At 40.0% G+C, this 21,301-nt stretch overlaps 1 protein-coding gene and 8 non-coding genes across 9 annotated transcripts in view; 1 reads left to right on the forward strand and 8 right to left on the reverse strand.

Moving 5' to 3' along the window:
- The window catches only part of m1ap (meiosis 1 associated protein), a 47,698-nt gene that overhangs the window by 948 nt on the left and 25,449 nt on the right, over positions 1 to 21,301 (forward strand). The window contains exon 3 of the mRNA XM_084712578.1: positions 8,407 to 8,578. Coding sequence (XP_084568704.1) covers positions 8,407 to 8,578 — 172 coding nt within the window. The remainder of the gene's footprint in view (positions 1 to 8,406; positions 8,579 to 21,301) is intronic.
- Positions 3 to 74, reverse strand: trnaa-ugc (transfer RNA alanine (anticodon UGC)). The gene has a single exon. It is a non-coding gene; the product is annotated as a tRNA-Ala (tRNA).
- trnaa-cgc (transfer RNA alanine (anticodon CGC)) lies at positions 964 to 1,035 on the reverse strand. Its single transcript has one exon. It is a non-coding gene; the product is annotated as a tRNA-Ala (tRNA).
- On the reverse strand, positions 1,813 to 1,884 carry trnaa-ugc (transfer RNA alanine (anticodon UGC)). Its single transcript has one exon. It is a non-coding gene; the product is annotated as a tRNA-Ala (tRNA).
- trnaa-ugc (transfer RNA alanine (anticodon UGC)) lies at positions 2,219 to 2,290 on the reverse strand. The gene has a single exon. It is a non-coding gene; the product is annotated as a tRNA-Ala (tRNA).
- Positions 2,750 to 2,821, reverse strand: trnaa-ugc (transfer RNA alanine (anticodon UGC)). Its single transcript has one exon. It is a non-coding gene; the product is annotated as a tRNA-Ala (tRNA).
- On the reverse strand, positions 4,720 to 4,791 carry trnaa-ugc (transfer RNA alanine (anticodon UGC)). The gene has a single exon. It is a non-coding gene; the product is annotated as a tRNA-Ala (tRNA).
- On the reverse strand, positions 16,248 to 16,319 carry trnaa-ugc (transfer RNA alanine (anticodon UGC)). Its single transcript has one exon. It is a non-coding gene; the product is annotated as a tRNA-Ala (tRNA).
- Positions 20,363 to 20,434, reverse strand: trnaa-cgc (transfer RNA alanine (anticodon CGC)). Its single transcript has one exon. It is a non-coding gene; the product is annotated as a tRNA-Ala (tRNA).

Consider the following 21,301-nt stretch of genomic DNA (forward strand, 5'->3'; position numbering starts at 1 on the left):
AATGGAGATGCTGGGGATTGAACCCAGAACCTCATACATGCAAAGCATGCGCTTTACCACTGAGCTACATCCCCACATGTATAGTGGCCTCACATCTCAACTAAACTAATTTTGAAAGCTTCATCCTCAGCTTTATCAAACATTGTTGAGTTAATTAATTCAAGTGAATGGTGACCAGTTTTCAAATGCAAAAAACTAACCCAGAACAAACCTATGAAATGCCTCCATACTGCTTATCCGGTGCAATCCAACTCTACTAAAGCCCCAACATGCCAGCTGGCTTGAAAGATGTCATTTACACCATGTTTTTAGCCTGAATCTGAATGTCATGTTGGGGCTTTAAGGTACACAGCACTTTTGAGTTACATGTTCACTGATGTTTGTGGTTGTCATGAGAGACAAAACACAGACAGCAGAGAAATCTCTATCCTTGCCCACAGATCATTACACAAGACAAACCTTTAACTTAGCTTATTTGCTGCAGGAGAAGTGACGCCCTGTTCATCCAGGAACATGTGACTCTTGCACTCTACCACTGCGTTACATCCCCATGCTTTACGCTGCCATACAGCTCAATTACTAAGACAAAAGTTTGGACCACATCCACAGTAAGATGGACAATTTCTAAAACTTCATTTACATGTGAAAACAACATGCTTGTGTTTTTAGGTCATTCATGTAAAGATTCATATTCATATGGAAACAACTAAACAATCATAAAATGGTGATGATCTGTTGGAAAGGATAGGGATTTCTCTCCTGTCTGTGTTGGTATAAATATATCTGTTTGTGTCCACTCATCTCTCATTCTCTCTGCTAGGCACAGTTTAAAGGAGTCACAGAAACAATGAGTAACTCAACACTGTCCTTCTCTGTTGGCTCAATCTTTCATACAAATATTGCTTCAGCTCTGTGTGTGAATTGTAGCCACTACTTACAGGTGCAGTGTACTGAGGTAAGAAGTGGAGATGCTGGGGATTGATCCCAGGACCTCATACATGCGAAGCATGCGCTCTACCACTGAGCTACATCCCCTCTATTTTTATTTGTTCACACCTCAACCTCTGTAACAACAGTTCAGACCACATCCACAATAAGCTGGCTGGTATTGAAAACTTAATTTATATGTAAATGTGACACACTAGTGTTTTTAGGTTGTTTGTAAAGCTCTCTATCATTATGGAAACATCGAAACAATAAAGTCTGAATCTTCTCTTTGTCATTCAGTTTCAGTTGGCAAATAACAAAACTGTGCAACATCTGGTTAGGAATGGAACAGATGTATCCAGTTGTCATTTTTGAAGACCAAATGGAAAAAAAGTTTTGTGTAATTAAATTCAGTTGGCTTAGAGCAGTGTCATTAGTGTATTCTTCAATTTATGTAAATGTGACAAAGTTTTACATTTATATGTGCTGCAGTGGTTTAACAATGATCACCCTCAAGCCCTTTTTGCACAGAGATTGCACAGTGCTGCTGCAAAGGCTTGCCTCTACACTGCTTTTGTTCATTTACACTGAACCAAACTGTGCTGCAATGAAGCCGCACCAGTGTGTGATTTTAGACAGTATGCCGGTGCTACAGATTCGACCTGTCAACAAGTGGTTCTGCTCTTCTAATCACACATTGAGCTGATAACATCATTAATTTTTTACATAGTGCTTTTTACACATTCCTGAATAAAACAGGGCATCACTTCTTCTGCAACAATTACATTAGAAGGATTGTCTTGTCTGTTGGATACAGATAGGAGCCCTGCTGTCAACAGGCCTGTGTATAATGAGTGTTTTCACACCTGAGCCACAAGATTTAAATGGAGATGCTGGGGATTGAACCCAGGACCTCATACATGCAAAGCATGCGCTCTACCACTGAGCTACATCCCCTTATAACTTTCTTTCACATGCCTCAGTCTCTCTGCCCTCATCCATGATAACATGGCTAATTTTGAAAGCATAATTTACATGTAAAAAATGACACTAGTGTTATCAGGTCATTCATATAAAGATTACTATTCAAATAGCAACATCTAAACAATAATAAAGTGATTGAATCTTTTTTTGTCATTAAGTTTCACTCAGCAAACAAATGTGTTTCTTTGATAATAAATTGGACAGGTGCACCACGTCCATATGCCTCCATCATTATAATCTTTCTATGGAGATCAATGATAATAATGACAAGCACTGCATAACATGAAGCCCTTTGTAGGGCAGGAAGTGGAGATGCTGGGGATTGAACCCAGGACCTCATACATGCAAAGCATGCGCTCTACCACTGAGCTACATCCCCTTACATGACTTTACATCTGTGAAAATAAACTGGATAATTTTGAAAATTTAATTTAAAATCATACACTAATATTTTCAGGTGCCTTTTTTGTAAAGACATATAGATTCATGTGGAAGCATCTTAGCAATAAGAAAATCACAGATAAGAAAATTGCTGAATGTTTTCTTTGTCATTCAGTTTTGTTAGCAAACAAAACTGCAACATCTGATAAAGCATGGGTCAGATACATCCTAGTTACTCTGCTGAATCTCAGCTAGTTCAGCCTTGTTGGTCGTCTTCCTGCTTTGTGATCACCTGTACTGTCTCTCAGTTAAGCTGCACCCACAATACAGATGTACTGTTCAGACTGCCTTGTCATTAATATATTCTTTTTTCATTGATGTGATGCACTGCTTTAACAGTGATTAGTCTTAGACATCATAAACTTTTTTACACTTTCAAACACAGTGCTACAAGAGATGGAGATGCTGGGGATTGAACCCAGGACCTCATACATGCAAAGCATGCGCTCTACCACTGAGCTACATCCCCTCCTTTAACTGTAAGTTTTCCCAAATCACCAGCATCCCTTCTTTGTGATCCAATTTCAGTCATCAAGCAGCAAAATTGTGCATTACAGCTAACATCTGGTTGGGACACAGCACAGTTACTCTACTGAGTCTTAAGTCGGAGATGTACTTGCCGTTTGATCATGCATTCACGTAGACAACCGGATTTGTTCGGACTTGTTCTATGAGCCTGTCCTCAAAACCTTCCGCCATTGTTGTTGCTGGTGATGCATCTCCTGACCCCTGACCCTGTCCCTGCATTCTGCCCCTACACTGCCCCCTATCTGTCATGTGTCTATTGCATCTTGTGGAGGCAAAGTGTTAATGTCTGAGAACGTGCACAACCAATGCTCCAAATGGACGCAGGATACATGAGGCAGATGTCATGCATACGCAAACACATAGTTAAAAGCAAGTATATCTCCACCCTTAGCTGGTTAAACTGCCTTTCCTGCTTTCTGTGACCATAGATGCCAGGGATTTAAGCTAAAAACAGTGCTGCATCACCACAAACTTGGGGGCTGCATTGTTTAGAGTTAGACAATGGAATACATTCTAGGAAGTTGAAGTTGAAGGGGTTATGAGGGAAACTTTTACATTTATGACTAAAGATGGCTGCTCAACTTCTTAACACTTATGAATTTGCTTGAACCCTTAGCTTCATCCCCGCTCTTTTCTCTTAAAGACACCCCAACCTCAAGGACAAAAGTTGACACCATGTCCACTGTAAAAACATTGTTTTCATCTGGAATCAGCGTCCATCCACATGAGGGTTCACAGGGTTTTTTGTAAACATTTTCATCCACGCTATTTCAGTTGGCAAACAACAAAACTGTGAATCAGGGACAATATCTGGCATAGAGTGGGACAGACATGGCCTGGTTACTCAGCTGTGTGTACTGAGTTGTAAAACAGCCATATCTGTGATTTAGGTCTTCTCATTTACTCATTTTTGTGTTTCTCTTATCAAACACCTCAGTGAGCATTATTACTAAACAGTAACTCCTTGGCTGCTGTGTATAGCATAAATACAGGTTCATGATGATGGCTATCCTGCACAAAGGGCAATACTAACATTTACAATGAGTGATTGTAGAGGGAATTACAGGTGACAAAATGTTGTTTTCTTAACTGCCTCGGACCGTGATTTAGCTGGATTATGTCACTGTTTTCCAAAAGCTTTTCACAATCCAGGCCAGCATTTTTATTCGATCCACTGTAGACAGCACTCATGAAAAGGTAAATTTTCACACGAGAAATGGGGGAGGGACGGTCAAAACAGGGAGAAAAGATGTGCTATTAAAATAAGCCAGTTTAAGGCCCAGTGCGAAATCTGAAAATCTTCTGCTGCTCTCCCAAACCTTTAATCACAACTCTGTGCTTTCTTTCAGAAAACGGACAAATATGAACACTGAGTATGGACAGAAGGCTCCGCCCATATCCATATGCCTATATATGTATATGTAATATTTAGCTTAAATGAGCCATTAGTCTTGTTGTTCATAGTGACTATGCCGTGTCTGCACCATGCTATACAACAGCTGCATGTCACACCAGCAGCGTTTGAGAAGTGGAGCATTTTGCCCAGCTGATTTTGTTTATTTGCTCAGATTTTGTTAATTTGGTCTTCTTTCCTTGATTTGTTTTGTCTGCTTTTATGATTGGGAGACTTTACTTTTGATGCTCTGTGCAGCTCACATCTGTCAAAAACACTCCTGCTGTGAATTTGGAGCACATAGGAAAGCTGCTTTTGGGACTTGCTGCAGCTGGAATCACAAATATTATACAGAATGGTTGCGATTACCGCTGTCAGATGTTGTTCCATTGTACTTGTGTGCAGCCAGAATCAAGACCTAAATAGATGACTTTATGGACAAGAAGTGGAGATGCTGGGGATTGAACCCAGGACCTCATACATGCAAAGCATGCGCTCTTCCACTGAGCTACATCCCCATCTTCTCTTTACGCACAAGGAGACCTGACAGCTTCTTTTACAAAAGAACTGAATCTGTCTGACCCATCAAATCACAGTACAGTAGGCACTTTGGCAGTTTGTACAATTTTATTGTATATGAAGTAATTGACACTAAATATGTGGCTGTTTGTGTCACCAGATCCATTATGAAGGAGCATCTCTTCAGCTGCAGACTAGCTCAGACTGAATGGACCCCTTTGATATTCAAGCTTTGTACTTGATGCTAATGTAGAGAAGAGGCTCCACTTAAATCTGTTAAATGAGCTCTCTTCACGTCCAATTTAGTGTCTTCAGCAGCTGCAAAAACATATTGAATTAGGAATCTAATTTGCATTTTTAAAAGCTTTAAAAAAATCTTTGTGAGCAGTTCCATTTTAGTGTCTCTGAACTCTTCACATCTTATATCAGACGGGCCACTTAAGACCAGCTCATGTACATGTTCACATGCAGCCCCACTCATCTGCTGCTGAGCCATCTGTCTAGGAAGAGTGACATCAGTACAGCTTCGGTTTTCAGTGCCTTCCTGCTAGAATATTCAATCAGCTATCGCACTTGGGTGGCAAATCCTTGGAGCGCTTCGAAGTATTTAAAGCACTTTTAAAGTTATACCCACTTTTGCACAGTCTTATGTTTAAATCGTTTCAAGACAAGTCCCTATCTAAGTTGTTTCACAAGCAGGTTTTCATCACTTCATTATGATTCAAATGGATGGAATTGTGATATCAATGAAAGGTCATAGCTGTCACTTGGACGCAGCACATTCAACAGAACTGCAAAGCCCGATTTATGTTATGTAATTCATAGCTTTGGGCTAATATTTGGTACATGTTCCAGGCTCAAAACTTGAGACACAAATACAACTTTTTAGATGTCAGCAAATGACAGTTTATGGGAATATAGCAACTGAGAAAAGAGCCAGCCACTGTCCTTCTTGTTATATTTGAGCATCATGTCCTCTGGGCACAAGGCTCTGGGTTGTTGACGAGGATTTCTCAAATCCAACCAGCTTTATTAGGAAGCTCTGGGCAGATGATTACACTAAGACCCAGTGTTTCCGACAGCAGCAGATATGAATAGCACTATTAGGAGACAGAGAGACACTAAACAGAGACGTGTACATCTGTGTATGTGTGTGTGCTGCTGAACCACTTACACAGTACTTTTTCATTCACATATATGTTCCTAGCAATCATGTGTGTGTCGTCCTGTATGATGTATGTCAGGCTTCAGCAGCAGACAGCAGGAAGCAGAGAGCAGAACTCATTAATAATCCCATTACAATCTTCATTTAGTGCTCCTGTTAATGTGATTCAGTCGGGTGCTCAACATCAGCCTAACATTAGTTTATCTGTGTTCCCCCCATTAGGCATGAAAATGACACAGAAATCTCTTTCCATCATCAGACATGGCGACTGCTCATTTTAAGACGCCTCTGCTGTAGAAATCTTTATCAGAAAACAATGGATTAGTCAAAAGGCCTTTTAGAGTGCATTACCAGCAGCAGTTTTGTTCATTTACAATACCATGACGTGTGAGTTTATGATGGCTCAGTTACAGGAAATATTCAAATTACAGATCATAAGGCAAGAGGGCACTTAAAGCTGAGTTTGTTCCATGAAAACATGGTTTTACAGTATGTGTAAGTGTAGAGTTGTGTCATTATAACTTTTCTGTTGGGGGGTGAGTGAGGGTGGGACATTTGACATCATGTGTTTAATTTTGTCACAGTAATTTACGGTATGTCATGTCCCTAAACTACAAAAGAAGCATAACCGTCACTGACAAAGAATGCCTTGCTGTGGTGATGTTGTGGACTGTTTTTCTGAAGATATGACAACATGAAACACAAAGTCGGTCTTTCATAACACCGGCTGTAACAATTCAAGAGTGAGCATCTGGGAAAGAGATGTGGGATGGAACAGCTATGTGGCTTAATAATAGTAAAATTAAAACTGATTGATGTTGGTTGCCCTATGTAGCTATGCTTTATTCCTCCTCTTCAGTGCGATGTAAGTAGAGGCCCTCTAACTTAACTGTTAACTTCTCACATAGAGCCACTTTAAAAATTGCTGCCCTGGTTTCTGAAACCAAATTTCAAAGAAATTTTGAGCATGCTTCAAAAGAACAAGGTTGCACAATCATTTAGGATGGCAAAAGTGTTATATTTTGTGGTAAATGTTATAACACCCACGCTCAAAGGCCTGCTGTCAAATAGAGATAACGGCACAATTTTGGACAGTGTGTCCTGAAGGGAATTCATAGTTTTGCACTAGTCTTTACACACAAAAAGTGGCAGAAGTAGTACACTGAAAAGAGAGACAGAGAAGTTAAAACCCTGTTTACTCTCCCAACTCCAAGCACCTGGTCAGTCACGCCCTGAAGTGACTGTGACTATGACAGATTGCTGCTCTCAGAAAGTTGCAGAAATTACAGTTACATTCAGATATTGTTTGAATTTTATTGATCCCAATTCCACTTTTCAGTTCCCAGTTTTGATTCCAATATGGTTAGAAATAAACAGCTCAAATGTTTCCAAGACTGGTGAAATAAACTGATGGACTGATGTCTGAGCATAGCACTTCTTTCTCTTTTGTTGCCAGAGGAGCTACTTGATGCTGATCACCTGGAGCGCTATCAGGGCAGATCAGATTGTCACTTGTGGGCAGCTAGCAAAGCGAGTTGGAAAGGCTAACTCCTCTATATTAGCTATTGTGTAGATATTTACTGAGCTGCTGTACACACTCAGCTTTTCACAGATCTGCAGTCTCACACTCTAGTTTCTGCAGTGTTATAACTTGCAAAGTCAATTTACACTGTGAAATGTCTTGTCACTACATTTATCATCTTTTTCTCACTTTCCTCAGAGCTCTGCTAGTCACTCACCCTCCATGCTCAGCCACCTGCTCCTGGCAGGCTTCCACCTCACAGCCAATCACAATGCAGGAAAAATACTGAAATGCAGACATGCATGCTCATATATAAACAAACTGACACACTGTTGCATTGATGCGTGACCAAATCACAAATACACAAATGATGTCATCTTGTGGTGATGACAGGTTCACGCAGCCAGAAGAGCCCAGCTGTAATGTGTATTCAAATCAAACTGATCAGGAGAATGAACACCTGAACATCAACTTGATAAGAGCTACCTAAAATGACAGAAACCATCAAATTTTATTTGATGTGTATTTTGATCATTTGGTTTGGCCCATTTCCTACCTATTAATATTGCAGAGGCTGTATTTATGAGCTGTACTGCAGCCCGCCACCAGGGGGTGATAGAGATGCTTTGGCTTCACTTTGAAGGAGCTCTCATGTTGTCCATCCATTTTTATATATACAGTCTATGTGCATGATATAAAAAGGTCCTGGAAGATAGCCATGTCCTTGCAGATATGTAGCCTTTGCTGCAAATTCAAATGTTTTATTTGAAGTGTACCTATTAGACTCAGTTAGATTCATGCTGGTGTCAAGAGGTGCTCATCTTTCCCTCTTCTTATTTCTATTTCATGTGGTTACAGTAAAATATTTCTTATTTGATTCCTTTATTCCAGGTTTGCTGAAGCATTTTCTCCTTGCCATTTTCAAAGGTTACTGTGGTGACCAGCCAGCCAGGGCAGGGCGTCGTTCGCCACTTGGAGATGAGCCTCAAAGATGCTGACCTGGTGTCACTGAAGCGACTCCTGGTGGTACAGATCTACAGTGCGGCAGACTGGGGCCAGGACAACCCCTCACCTGAGACCACGCACACCGAGACTGAAGGTAGGACATGGAGCTGTGGACACTGAATCACACGGTTAGTGCACATTCATGCAAAAGATTGGTAAAAACCAACACACTGACACTGCTAGTATATAGTACACGTGGCTGTGTCTAAGCAAACAAGTGACAAGCATTAACACAAACAGTCAAACAACTTGAAGGAGGTCTGCTATCTATTTTCTGAACCAGCTTTACTCCCCCTCGCTTTCCACATACTTTCCCCTGCACTTTCTTAATCATCCTCAGTTGAGTTGTGTAGCGTTGACCCATTTATTACACTGCATTTTTCACTGTTTGTCACATAGCTGCAGTCAACACCCGAGACTCATGTCACAATTTATAGGACGTGGATACGATCCAAACATTCGCCAATCCTCCCAGAAGGACTAATTTCATAATGACATGTCATTGTTTGTAATTACATGAAAGCTCGAGCAGTGTGGTCTGTGTAAGTAGAGAGTGCAGCGAGGATTGGAGAGGAGACTGAGAGAAATAGAAAGTGAGAAAAAAACGAAGATAAACATACAGGGAGGAGGGAGGAGAAACAAAATGAGAGCAAGTGTTAAGAGATAGGGTGTGGTAAATGCACTGGATCTTTCCTGTAAAAATATTTATGCACCATCTGAAATATTTATTCTGTGATGATAAACCGTTTTCTGTATCAGTGGAGGAAGTCACTGAACCGAATGCAATTTTGTTTTCTCAGAAGTGCTTGAGATGTTGGAAACATGATACTAATGATGTTGAGTTTTAACCCACCTGACACAGTTATGTCAGTTATGCAATCCAGCCTCGTTTGTTCCCATCACCTCTCTGGCATTTTTATGTCCTATCTAAAGTGAAATATTATGAATCTGTCCCAGTTCTCCATAATTAAACCATGTTCCTGTTGAAGCAGGACACAAAATTAGCACCAGCCACCAAGCCAGATGCTGGTAAAATATGCAAGTGGCTGGTGGGTTTGTTTCACTCACCAACCCCTACAAAAAAAACCAATGGTTATTGATTCAGCGTCTGGTAAGATTTGAACATTCACTAGTCATTTGGACAAAAAAAAGTTAATTTTTCATTGGAGCCAATCTTGGTTTGGAGTGGCTTTTCAAAAAAAGAATAAATAAATCTGCTGTGAAATTGGATGCCACTTGGGAATAAGTCTTGGAGTGTTTGTATTGTCGTTGACAACCAAGCTGAGATTTAAGTCTTGTTTTTTATTCTCATCCAAAAAAGTGCAGAACCTCAATAAAGAATGGCCACAATGCTGTTGAGGACTTAATTGTGTTTTTAAAAAGCAGATAACATCCAGTTTTATGTCACTTTACGGTCTGCTTCACATCCATCAAATGGAAAAATCTAGAGGAAAATGAACTTTTTTTAAAGGTAGAATATGCAGGATTTGTGGGTTGCTGTTAGTGAACACACCAGAGAGGGAGAGAGACAGCAGCAATCGTCAAGAGAGGCAGAAAATGTGTGAAGTGAGGGAGCGGTGTTGGCAAGAGCAAAGCGGTGAGTCAGTTATTTTCTGACTGCTTCGTGGCAGTTATGTTTTAAAGTAAACGCGCCCACACCTCTGCACAAAGCCAGATTTTGTGTGAAGGCAGCCAAAGCCATCCTCGCTCTGTTAGTGATGCACGTATCAGCTCTGACGTCACCTGAAACCACATGTACGCATAAGTCATCCACCTGCCCCCCGCCAGACTAATTATTTTCTTTGATTTAGATTCCCAGACCTGCACTGATATTTCACTCCTTTTTTACTGTTGGATTATTTAAGCAATGATGATATAGTGCACATTATTATTGTGGAATATATTTCACTGAAGTAGGCTGGCTTTAAGAAAAAAATCATGTATTTAAAGTTGGTAAAATTACCATGACAGCAGGTTTTATAGCCTGAACACAGGCTGACATCTTTAATCTCTGAATTTAATCTCTCTTTAAACTAAAATTCTGAATGTCACAACCTCCGCAGCTAAGGTTCAAAGGCTGTCTGTCCAACATAAATTATCTTTACCTTATATGCAGGTACAATCTGGAGAAAGTTGTGTGACTATACTGTGTGTTTGTGTATTTTGTCTGTCTGCAAAAAAGTATCTAGAAGAAAACCTGCAGGGATCATTAGCTATGTGTCCCTGCAGCAGCCCCTTTAGAGACATTTCTTTTTATTGTATTCAATGATCAATATGAGTGATGCTTATTCCTGTCTCTCTCCAGAGGCTAATAAAAAGCGATTCCATTGAACAAAGAAATGTCTGGAATGGAGCCTTAAAGACATGTTTATGTAGTTACCACAGTTAGATGATAGTGAAGCCGACACCCTTTTAGCTTCTGCGATGCCGCTGGGACGAGATCACTGTGTTCCTCTGCTGTGTCTCCAAGTGTTTATAGAACTGGGGAACATAATTGTCACTTGAGCTCTTTGATACCACGGCCTACACCCTCTTAATTATGTCAACACCAGTGGTGCTGCTAGACCGCTGATGTCCCACATAAAGCTGTTTCATTAGATATGGTTCTTTCCACAGTGGGGAAAACATGATGGTTACCACCAAAACATCTTCATAAACAGTGTTAGTGGTCCCACAAGCATGTAGGTGGCTTAGAGCGCAGATCGTCCCCTCTGTATTAGATTGACAAAAAACAGACTGGTGTTTTTCTCCCTACTGTATAACAGAATTGTCAGTTTGCGTGTGCATCGTACTGCGTTTTCTGTCACCTTCAGTTTTTCCATAAATAAAGAAAGTTTTCACTCAAAGAGTTTGTTTAGTAATAAGCTTATTGTGGAGGTTTACAAAAATTAGTTGCCCATTATTTCTGATAAATTGTTTTTAATTTTTAAAGTAAAAATGTCAATGAAATGTAAGAATTTACTGCTTTGACATATATGACAGTAAATAAATAGTATTTGGAAGTTGGACTGTGATTTGAAAATGTCACTTTGGGCTCTGGGAAATTGTGATGAGTGTTTTTCACAATTTCTTGACACTTTACAGACTAGATCAATCGATTATGACAACAATCATTAGTCGCAGCTCCAGTTTATCGTTTGAACAGCTTACAAAACAATCAGGTTGTAAGTTACCTCCTTAAATATGCTCCCACCCAGTCTTTCTGTGTGGAAAAACCAGTGTCCTGTGTGCGCTCTGCATGATATTTCAGTCTCTGAAGTTACTCACAGTAAAACCACAAACATTTTGGATGAAGTTCTGTAAGAATCGGCCAACTTAGAAAAGGGAACGGGGTCAGCACTGCTTCCAGAGAACTGCATTGGCCTCAGAGTTCATCTGGCTGGAAACCGAAGCTGGCTTAAATCAAAGATAAGAAGTTTAGCTGTCTGGCCAGTATGAATTCTGCTCAGACTTGATGCTCAAAAAGGCCATGAAATTGTGCTGTGAAGTAGTTTGAGCACCGACTGCTGCCTAACACCCCAGTTAAAGTTCTATTGGGTGCTTACTGTGTTAACCCTTTAGACACCAGTTGAACTCTAAAATGTTGCGATACAATACAAATGAGAAAAGTTGCAGAGTTTAACAGCATAAAGAAAATCACAGATCTCAACATTTCAATGTATATTTCCAGTTCTGGTTATCAATGACAGCTTAAAGTATCTACAACACAAAGCTCAGGTGTTTAAATACACCAAAAATGATGCTGCAGGTCACTATAGTGAAATATAGAAAATGCGTCATGAAGTTTAGGGAGTTAAAAAAAGAGTTCAGATGTCTGCTGCAGTGTTTAGATGCAGAGCTACTCAGAAACGACAGTATACAAGGGGATACTTTTGCTTGAATTTGCATCTCCATTCATTAGTCAGTTTACCGTCTCCTTCAACATTTATCAACTCAGTTATCATTTACTTAACCCTGAGGGTCTTTGTAGCAAAACTTTTCTAATCAGCCATGCGATTTAACAAGCATTCTGGATGGCTCATTGACCTATTGTCTAATTTATTCTCTCTTTGTAAAGCACTTTGTAATTTTGGTTTTGAAAAGGGATGTGCAACTAATATACCAAACCTAATATGCAAAAATGTAGGAGGCACTGTTTACTCAGGGAATACTCTGGAATCTGGGTGCGCTGTGGAATCTTAATCGTGTCCGTGTGTGGAAGATGCTGGGTGGGAATACTCTGTGAGAGGGAGAGATTGCAGCAAATGTGCTTCAGTTAAATCCAGACTATTTATTTTAGCAGTCAGTCCACGGAGTGCAGTATTTAATAGGAAGTGGGTGGAGTATCTTTTTTTTTTTTTTGTACCAAAGTGAGACTTGGAGTAAAAGCCTTACCTAATGTTTTCATTCTGTTTTTGTCTCTCATCTTTGTCACTTAGTTATCTAATGGCAAGAAAAAGGGGTCACAACTCTTGTCTAGAATAAAGAAAGGTTATTACATAACTGTGTGTGTGTGTGTGTGTGTGTGTGTGTGTGTGTGTGTGTGTGTGTGTGTGTGTGTGTGCGTGTGTGTGTGTGAGGGAAGTTAAAACAAATAGGAACAAATGTACACCCACAGTACAGTGTAGCTGTAACATCAGTAAGAGGACAGTTATGCAAATGCATCATTTCCCAAAACACAGCCTTTGTGTGTGTGTGTGTGCGTGTGTGTGTGTGTGTGTGTGTGTGTGTGTGTGTGTGTGTGTGTGTGTGTGTGTGTGTGTGTGTGTGTGTTTTATAGTCTCTGGCAGCACAACTGTGAGGTCTGCTGTATGTGTTTATTCTCTTGTATGTGTGTCTTTGTGAGGAGCAATTTGAGTATTACGCCTTGAAACTGAGGTTACTGTAAAAGTGTGGACATTTTTGTTGGTCCTCACTTCTGCACAGAGCTTTCTAAGGGTTAAGACTTGGATTTAAGTAAAGTGTAGGATAAGGCTTAAGGTTAAGCATGTAGTTGTGATGGTTAAGGTTAGAGCTGAGGAAATGAGGGTTATCAGTATACATGTACAAATCTGTGTGTGTCTCTAAAGGCCGACGCCTTGATAAGCATCCTGTTTTTGTTGAAACTCAACCAGTGTATCCATGAATCCCCGGCCGGTTGTGTAATTGTTCAGCTGAGCACCAGGGAGAAGAAGATAGAAATATAGGTCACAGAGTGAGAGGAGCAGAGTGAGACAGAGACAGGGAGGATTATGGCACCAGTGGTTTTTGGTTTTCTTCTTCTTCTTCTTCTTCTTCTTCTTCTTCTTCTTCTTCTTCTTCTTCTTCTTCTTGTCAGTATTGAACAGCCAAGTTGCTGACTGAAAGAGATTCAACAAGTTATCCCACACTGAGTGCAGCAGTTCCTTAGGGATAGACAGGATAAAGCTATTCATTTCAATTGTTTAGATTCATAGGAGAACAATGCAGTTGCACTGGTTTTATTTAGCTACAAAGTCAAGCACAGCACAGTATTTTTTTGGGTTGTTTGTTTTTTACAGTGATGTATCACAGTATTACAAAAATATAAAGGGATACTTACTGGTGTAAGGGATACATCATTCTACCTCTTTCACTCTATTGGCAATGTAAGGGAACATATCTTCAGAAAGAAAAAAATATTTTAAAAGCCTGTTAATTTGCTTCAATTGGAAATGAAAAAAATGCCTGTGTTTTGAGAGGATAAATCTGCCCCATAATGTGGGTTGCTTAGTGAACATATTTATTTTCAGAGCTAGATAGGGGCAAGGGTTAGACATCTGAACGGCATTTATGTGGCAGAAAACTCAAAGTATATAAATATAAGTACAAAGGTTAGTGTACCTCAGGTTCACCTCAGGTACCTCGAGTTCATAGCAAAACAAAGACAAACACACCGGTGCAGTATCATCCAGTCTGAAGCTTGCTTGCTTTATACCGGCCCTCAGTAAGAAAGCAGTCTGAAGTAAAGTGGCAAGCTTGGCACACATATGAGTTTTCCAGTTGTTGTGGGGACATGTCCATCAAAATAAAGTTAATCCAGTGGGACTTCACAAGCTTGGACGGTGGGAGTAGATGAAGACTTTGTGTTGGTTCTTGTTGCCAACAACAGAGAAATTGGCATGCTTTGCCTGTAATGTTATCTCCCACATCTTGTGTTACACACTCTGCATGATATACAGTGTTTGCAAGGAACATAGTTGTTGATGTTCCAGTTCTGTGAGTATGTGCACAGCCCTCTATCTGTGTTTTATCACAGCCACATTAAAACACATTAGTTTTAATATGCTAAGAAATGTATCACAGCAATGGCAGTATTATGAAATCCATGTCATGGCAGAGCAGGCCACCAGAAATGGTAACACAACTGGTGTACTGCCCACTTCTGTGAGCTCAATATTCAAATTTACATTTTCTTCTAAAACTGGAGTTGCAACAGCCTTATTCTCATTGTAGACACTATGTCATAAAAACAGACAGATAATAACAGTTGCAGACAAAACATAAGCGCTTGCTTTCTTCTTGGGGCATCCCCCAGGGATGTGGCTCCTCCACATTAGCAGACGGTGAAGAAGAGTCTTTCTTTTACTATTCCCATGATGACAGAGGCGTCAGAGTTTGGTAAAAGTGGAGTAACTGTTGCAGTTCAGCGTCTTAAAAATAACCCTGGCTGGCCAGAAAGGGATGCAAGGATGATCAGTCAAAACAAGGTTGTTACTGAGAGTCCCAAGGGAGTGTGCATATTTTTCAGGGCTGACACAATGTATTTAGTCTCTGTCGACCCCTCAGCGCGTTCTGTTGATGCAATTAGTTAAATGCCGTCACTTCACAGCTGTTGGCTTTACAGCCGTCATTTCCAAGAATGCTCAGACCCCAACGACAAGAGGAGACGGAAGTAGAGGAGAAGGAATGGAGGCAGAAGAGAAAGGGGCGGCGTCTGTCTTTTCGAAGGGAAAAGTTTCAGAACAGAGGGGAAGAGGGAGAGAAAGATACAGACAGAAATACAACAACATGCTGATAGGGAACAGACAGGAACAGTGACAGACAGGTGTTGATAACAGTATGAGTTGGTGGGCAGATGCCCTCTGGCCCATCGCCTGATTGAGACCAAAGAGATGGTGTGACATCACCTGAGGCTGAGTGTAGTGCTGGCATTAACCCAGGTATCCTTTTAGTTGCCAGATCAATTGTATTTGTGTGTGTTTGTGTTTGTGTGTGTGTCTCCTCCTTACCAGTCAGTGAAATATTGCTCCATCTGTGCTGTAACTTTGCTCCCGCAGCATCTGTCTCCAAACTGCTAGAAAGTCACCATCTTAACAACTCCTCCACCAGTGGCATTTGCAAAGATGGAAAGTGGCCAGAGGGCTACAGGGATAAAGTTGACACCGAAACTGAAGCTAACATGCAGACTGGAGTCTGTGCTAACAGTGACAGACAGGGATTAACCTGTGCAAGTCGTGTAGCTACCAGTGTTAAAGCTGTTTTAATACAGTTTATTACTTTCCTCAAGAAAGGTTTAAGAAAACTTCAAATTAAACATGGAATTTAGGGATGGGTATATTAGGATATTATGATTTTCGATAATGATATGGATAGTGCTTATGAATACTGATACTAATTGATATTCTGATAGTACCTGTTTGATTTAAAAAATAACTAGAACAGTTTCTCAATTTATGTAACTGGTGAATGTCAGAGCTAATTAAGGTTACATGAATAGTCAGCACCATTTGTCCAGGAGCTCATTACCCAATCCAGAACAGGATCTCATTATGCATTAGAGAGAGTGGAGATGCTGGGGATTGAACCCAGGACCTCATACATGCAAAGCATGCGCTCTACCACTGAGCTACATCCCCACAGTTTTGCATATATCAATGTTGTTTTAGTTATTCAAAACCAAACCAATAACTAAAACTAGATTTTAGAAAGAACATTTTGGTTAACTGAACTAAAAATAAAAACTAGGCTTTACAAAAAAAGTGAAACCTGAGAAATTAAACAATATTGTATTCTTACAAAACTATCTAAAATAAAAGATAAAAATAAACAAGCAACCTTACAAAAACATCTAAATGTAACATGTGCATCATGCTTACTTCTATATTAGGCTACTTCTTGAGTTTTGGTGAGGATCGCTGAGCAGCTGCAGATGGATACAATCTGACCGGCACCTCCTGACATAACCATTTATTTTGCACACCAAAGGAAGTTCCTGCCAGACATAGCAGTTTAATACTTTACTCCCTCCAGATTAGAGAAATATGAACTCTTATCTCTATTTCCACGTCCCTCTGTTTGCTCCTGCTGTGTGTGTTTGTGTGTATGTGACATGAATACATTACAAAGACATGCAGCATGTATCTCCATCTCCATATTTTAGTTACGTGTGTGCATGATCAATCTGTTTCACATAAACACTTTACATTCAAGCTCAATTTTCAAGTCATTATTTTAAAGTCTTGTTACACTTGTTGTCATTTTCTAAACATTCATTGCACTGCAATACTGCGCCAAGACATTGGTCTTGATTTGGCATCACACAAATACACTCAGTACACACAGTGATGCAAACACACACCAGACAAAACTGATATTTACTCTCAATACAGAATCAGTTCTAAAAAGAAACATCTGCTTTGGGAGTAAGTCGTGTTATTTTTGCAAAGTCATCGTCAGTGCTAGAGGACACCCACTGTGACAGACAGTCACGCAGATACACAGACACAGCCCTGCTCACAAATACCGTCTGGAGCAGTACAGAGATAGATAACTACTGTCTGACTGTCACTCATGAACAGCTGGACCTTTTCTCCCCCTCTGAGCTGCATCTCTCTCTCAGAGACTGCTTGAATGCAAATAAACTGGCAAAGTAGAGAATAAGCTGGACGAGAATCATTTTTTTCAGAGATCGAGAGGCTCCCCACAGTCTCATATCACCAATTTACTTTACTCCATCTCGCCCTCTTTTTTGTTACTTTATTGTTTTGGTGAGATGATGTTGCCTGCTCTCCATATCCTCAAACAACTTTGGTAGATTTTTGAGCCAACCGTCCGACATTCAGATTAGCAGACTTCGTCATTGGTCATGATATTTCATAGGAACAGGTACCTTCAACCAATCCTTTTTCTAATAACTAGATCTAGAAAAAAATGCTTTTTATATGGTTGTGCTCACTGCCAATCACCACAAACGTCCCTCATAAAGAAGAACCTTGGAGAAAAGGTATCTAATGAAGTAATGCATTGGTATCTGTATCATTTTAAGGGTACTAGTATTGGTACCTGTACTGGTATTGTAAGGTGAGGTGGTAATTCTTGTTTCATAATAACCAATTTGAAAGTCTGTTTGAGATGTTACTGTAATCATAAGAGAGAGCGCCAGAGGGTCATAATTGACAGATAAATAGATGTTAATGGTGTGTAATTTTAGATCTGTTTATTTGCAGTGGCACATAAACTGATGTATGATAAATTAGGAAACACTAGAATCCTCATCAATTTGACTGAAGGAGTCGATGTTATCACTGTTTCATAAATCATCATTTCCACTCTCAGGAGATAAGAAATCCATTTAAGATAAGTGCTGCAGTATAAGAAGAAAGGACATGTCTGCCCAGGCTTGTTTACTGTCCATCCAAACAAAACTGCAATATAAGAAATTCTCATACTTACATGGTGGTTACAGGCTCAACGTCCCGTTAAAACATCATTTGTTATCTAAAGAGGCGATGAGGGACTGTAGGAATCTTTGTGTAAAATGATTTAGTGTTTCAGAACTGCAGTGAATTGGCTGTAAAGCAGAAACAGACCATTGCTGAATGAATGTAGCATGAACATGGCCCTGTTGAAGCAGATCTCTGAGTCTATAAATGGTGTGAACGTCAGTGAATCACAGTAGGAGTCTGCATATGAATGATTTCACTCCTAAGAAGTTGTTCCACCATCAAAAATAGACATTTCCACTGAGACACTTCCCTCTGTAAAAACTAATCTCCATACCTGACAAACCAAATGTAGTTTCGTTGACTAGTGCATTTTTTTTTTTTCCATATCTGAAGTATCTTGATATGATACCAGACCGCCGTAGGCTTGATAAACCACTAACGCTTCATGTCACATTTCATTTGAGTTCCTGAAATGGAAAGTGACACCATTCCTCCACTGAAAATGTCATCATTTGGTATTTTATTAATGATAGTGGTAGCTGTCTCAGGCAATGATTCAGAAAAGTTCTTCTGCTGATGTTACGCTCTTGTTCCTCAGTGTTTTTCAGCCGAGACTTATTCAATATGTATAGATATTTTTTATCTCTGATGTCGTAAGATAAGGCACTTTGATAGCTGTGCACAGCTAGCCTCTAGGTAGGCAAACATATTATCTGATATTCTGAAATGCGCTCGGATTTTCACAATGTTGCAACTGAAACCAATGTTCTGAACTTAAATAAACTGGGTCAGCCGCTGTTTATATCAAGTGCTACTCTCTGATGGATAGCTGCCTTCATGCAAAGTAACTATTTTTGTTTTTGCCTGCAGCATCATGTCTAGCAGTCGTTTGATTTGCACTCAGTGAACACAACTGGAGATGGTGGGGATTGAAGTCAAGACTTCTGAGTCACCTCCCCAACATTCACCACAGCATTACAGTGTTAGCAAGTGTTTTTTTTTTTTTTTTTTTTTTTGTCTAAACCTTTAATATTTCATCCTGATTCATCTTGATTCTGTATAACTGAGAGAAATTCGAATTGAGTGGCTCTTTAAAATGTGTACCACATTGTAATTAATTAGGCTATGTGCATCATGATGTCTGTAGTATTTAAATAACTAACAAGACTGCAAGATGTAGAAAGAGCAAATGTTGAGTAAAAAAGAAGCAATCTGGGGCCATTTCTGCAGTGACTGTCCAGATGTACCTTTTTTTTGCACACCTATCTCTGGTTACTGCTTGCAGGGCTGGCGGTGAAGTGCTGTAGTCTGCGAGCCAACCGTTAGCTCAGTCACAATGGCTCCTTGAAGTTAACACTTTGAGTGTAGTTCACTTATTCATCATTTACCAGACCTTAATTTCTTTAATGTGCTAGAATCCAACTGTATGTTACATTTGATATTAAAATAAGTTTATCATCTGTAACCTGATGAGGTCAAAATGCAGGTGGCAGCGATATGCGCTTTGATATGAACGACTGAATGAATGAGAAAATGAAACTGGGGTGTGTCAGACAGCTGCTTCAGGCTCTGCAGGAGGAGAGGCATCAGAGAGAGTGACTCAGAGTTTGTTGAAGAGAACCTACTAGCCAGCAGGTTAGGTTTAAGTTATCTCTGTTTCTGAAACAGAAAATGGTTTCCCTCATCTCAGGCTTAACAAACTCAGAATTTTCAGTAATCCTGTTTTTTGAAACAGGGCCTGGTTTTCTAACCTGACATACCAGATGGCTTGTTACACAGAACCATCTGGGAAGCCATCAGTAGAAACTGTTTGGGAAAGGGTGGGAGCTTTCAAGAAATCCCCTGGCAGGTGATTGGATGAACCATCTGTCATGTCTAACATGGGCTAATTTCAACCAATCAAATCAGCTCTCTTTGGCTGACCAGAAGAAGAGTGAAAACATCAACAACAAATACTCTTCACTTCTGATATAACTGATACAATCACAGTATTTATGCTAATCTCTTCAAGAGCTGCCATTGTTTGTTAGAAATGAGCCGTTGCCATGGATGTTTCTCACTGTCAGCACACCAACAATCACCCCCCCACAGCTGCCAGTAGTCCCTCCAAGGATGCCGATGGGCTCGCACCACCTCTGGTGCAAATACAAACAGATTTGTAGTTTGTATTCCAGTATTATTACATGTTGCTGAGATGTTTGTATCATTTTACTGTTCCAAATAACTGCAACAAGTGGAGATGCTGGGGATTGAACCCAGGACCTCATACATGCGAAGCATGCGCTCTACCACTGAGCTACATCCCCTCCTTCATGTTTCTGCCCAGACTGGCTGTCTTGTGATTCTGGCAAATGAGATGTACAGAGTTTGAGTTGAAAATAGGAAGGATCGATGATTGGTCATTTTCAAGCGAAATGTAATCAATCTCCTATAAAATAAAGATCTGAAATAGCAGATTTTTTGCGCTCTGCATGTTTTGTGATATTCAAGTATATGTGTTTAATATGTAGGTCTTTACGTCTTTATATGTTTCATAGGCTATGTAATGCTGTCAGAGAATATGCAAAATGTTGCCGTGGAAATAAAGCTTTGATTGAGGGATTTGGCCACAATTTCGATAATTTGTTATTCTCTTACAAGAAACTTTTTCACCAGTTTCACAAAGACAAACCTTTACTATTACCATGGACATAAAGCTACATGTCCTTCATAGACTTGAACCTGACATGTTTTTTGGGAAATACTGTTTATTTTGAACTGTGCAAACCACAGCAACAGAAAGTAGATTGTTTTGAGGTGGGGGGTTTTCAAAGTTTTGTAATTTTTGGAAGCAGTCAATTTAAGAGTGATACTCACTTTTGATGACTTTTGGTCACTTTTTTGGACACCTGCCATCGTTCGCTCAGCCGTGCCAGTCGCCTCTGTGTCGACAGCAGTGAGAGATGTTGTACTTTCAGTGAAGAGAGAGCAGAGGGGTTGAGGCTAAAACGCGGAACAAGTTCTGAACAACAACACATACAAAACGTCCTCTTCACATTTTTGAGTTGAACGCTCACAATTGGAGTTTACCACTCACCAGGGGATGTGGCTACCCGAGTGTAACCTGTAAAAAAGCAATATTTTATTTCCTGGAGCCTGTTCATTGATCTCTTATAGCAATAACTTCTTCCTTT

This window comes from Lutjanus erythropterus, chromosome 23, assembly GCF_056507025.1.
Source record: "Lutjanus erythropterus isolate fLutEry1 chromosome 23, fLutEry1.hap2, whole genome shotgun sequence".
NCBI classification, from domain to species: Eukaryota; Metazoa; Chordata; class Actinopteri; order Lutjaniformes; family Lutjanidae; genus Lutjanus; species Lutjanus erythropterus.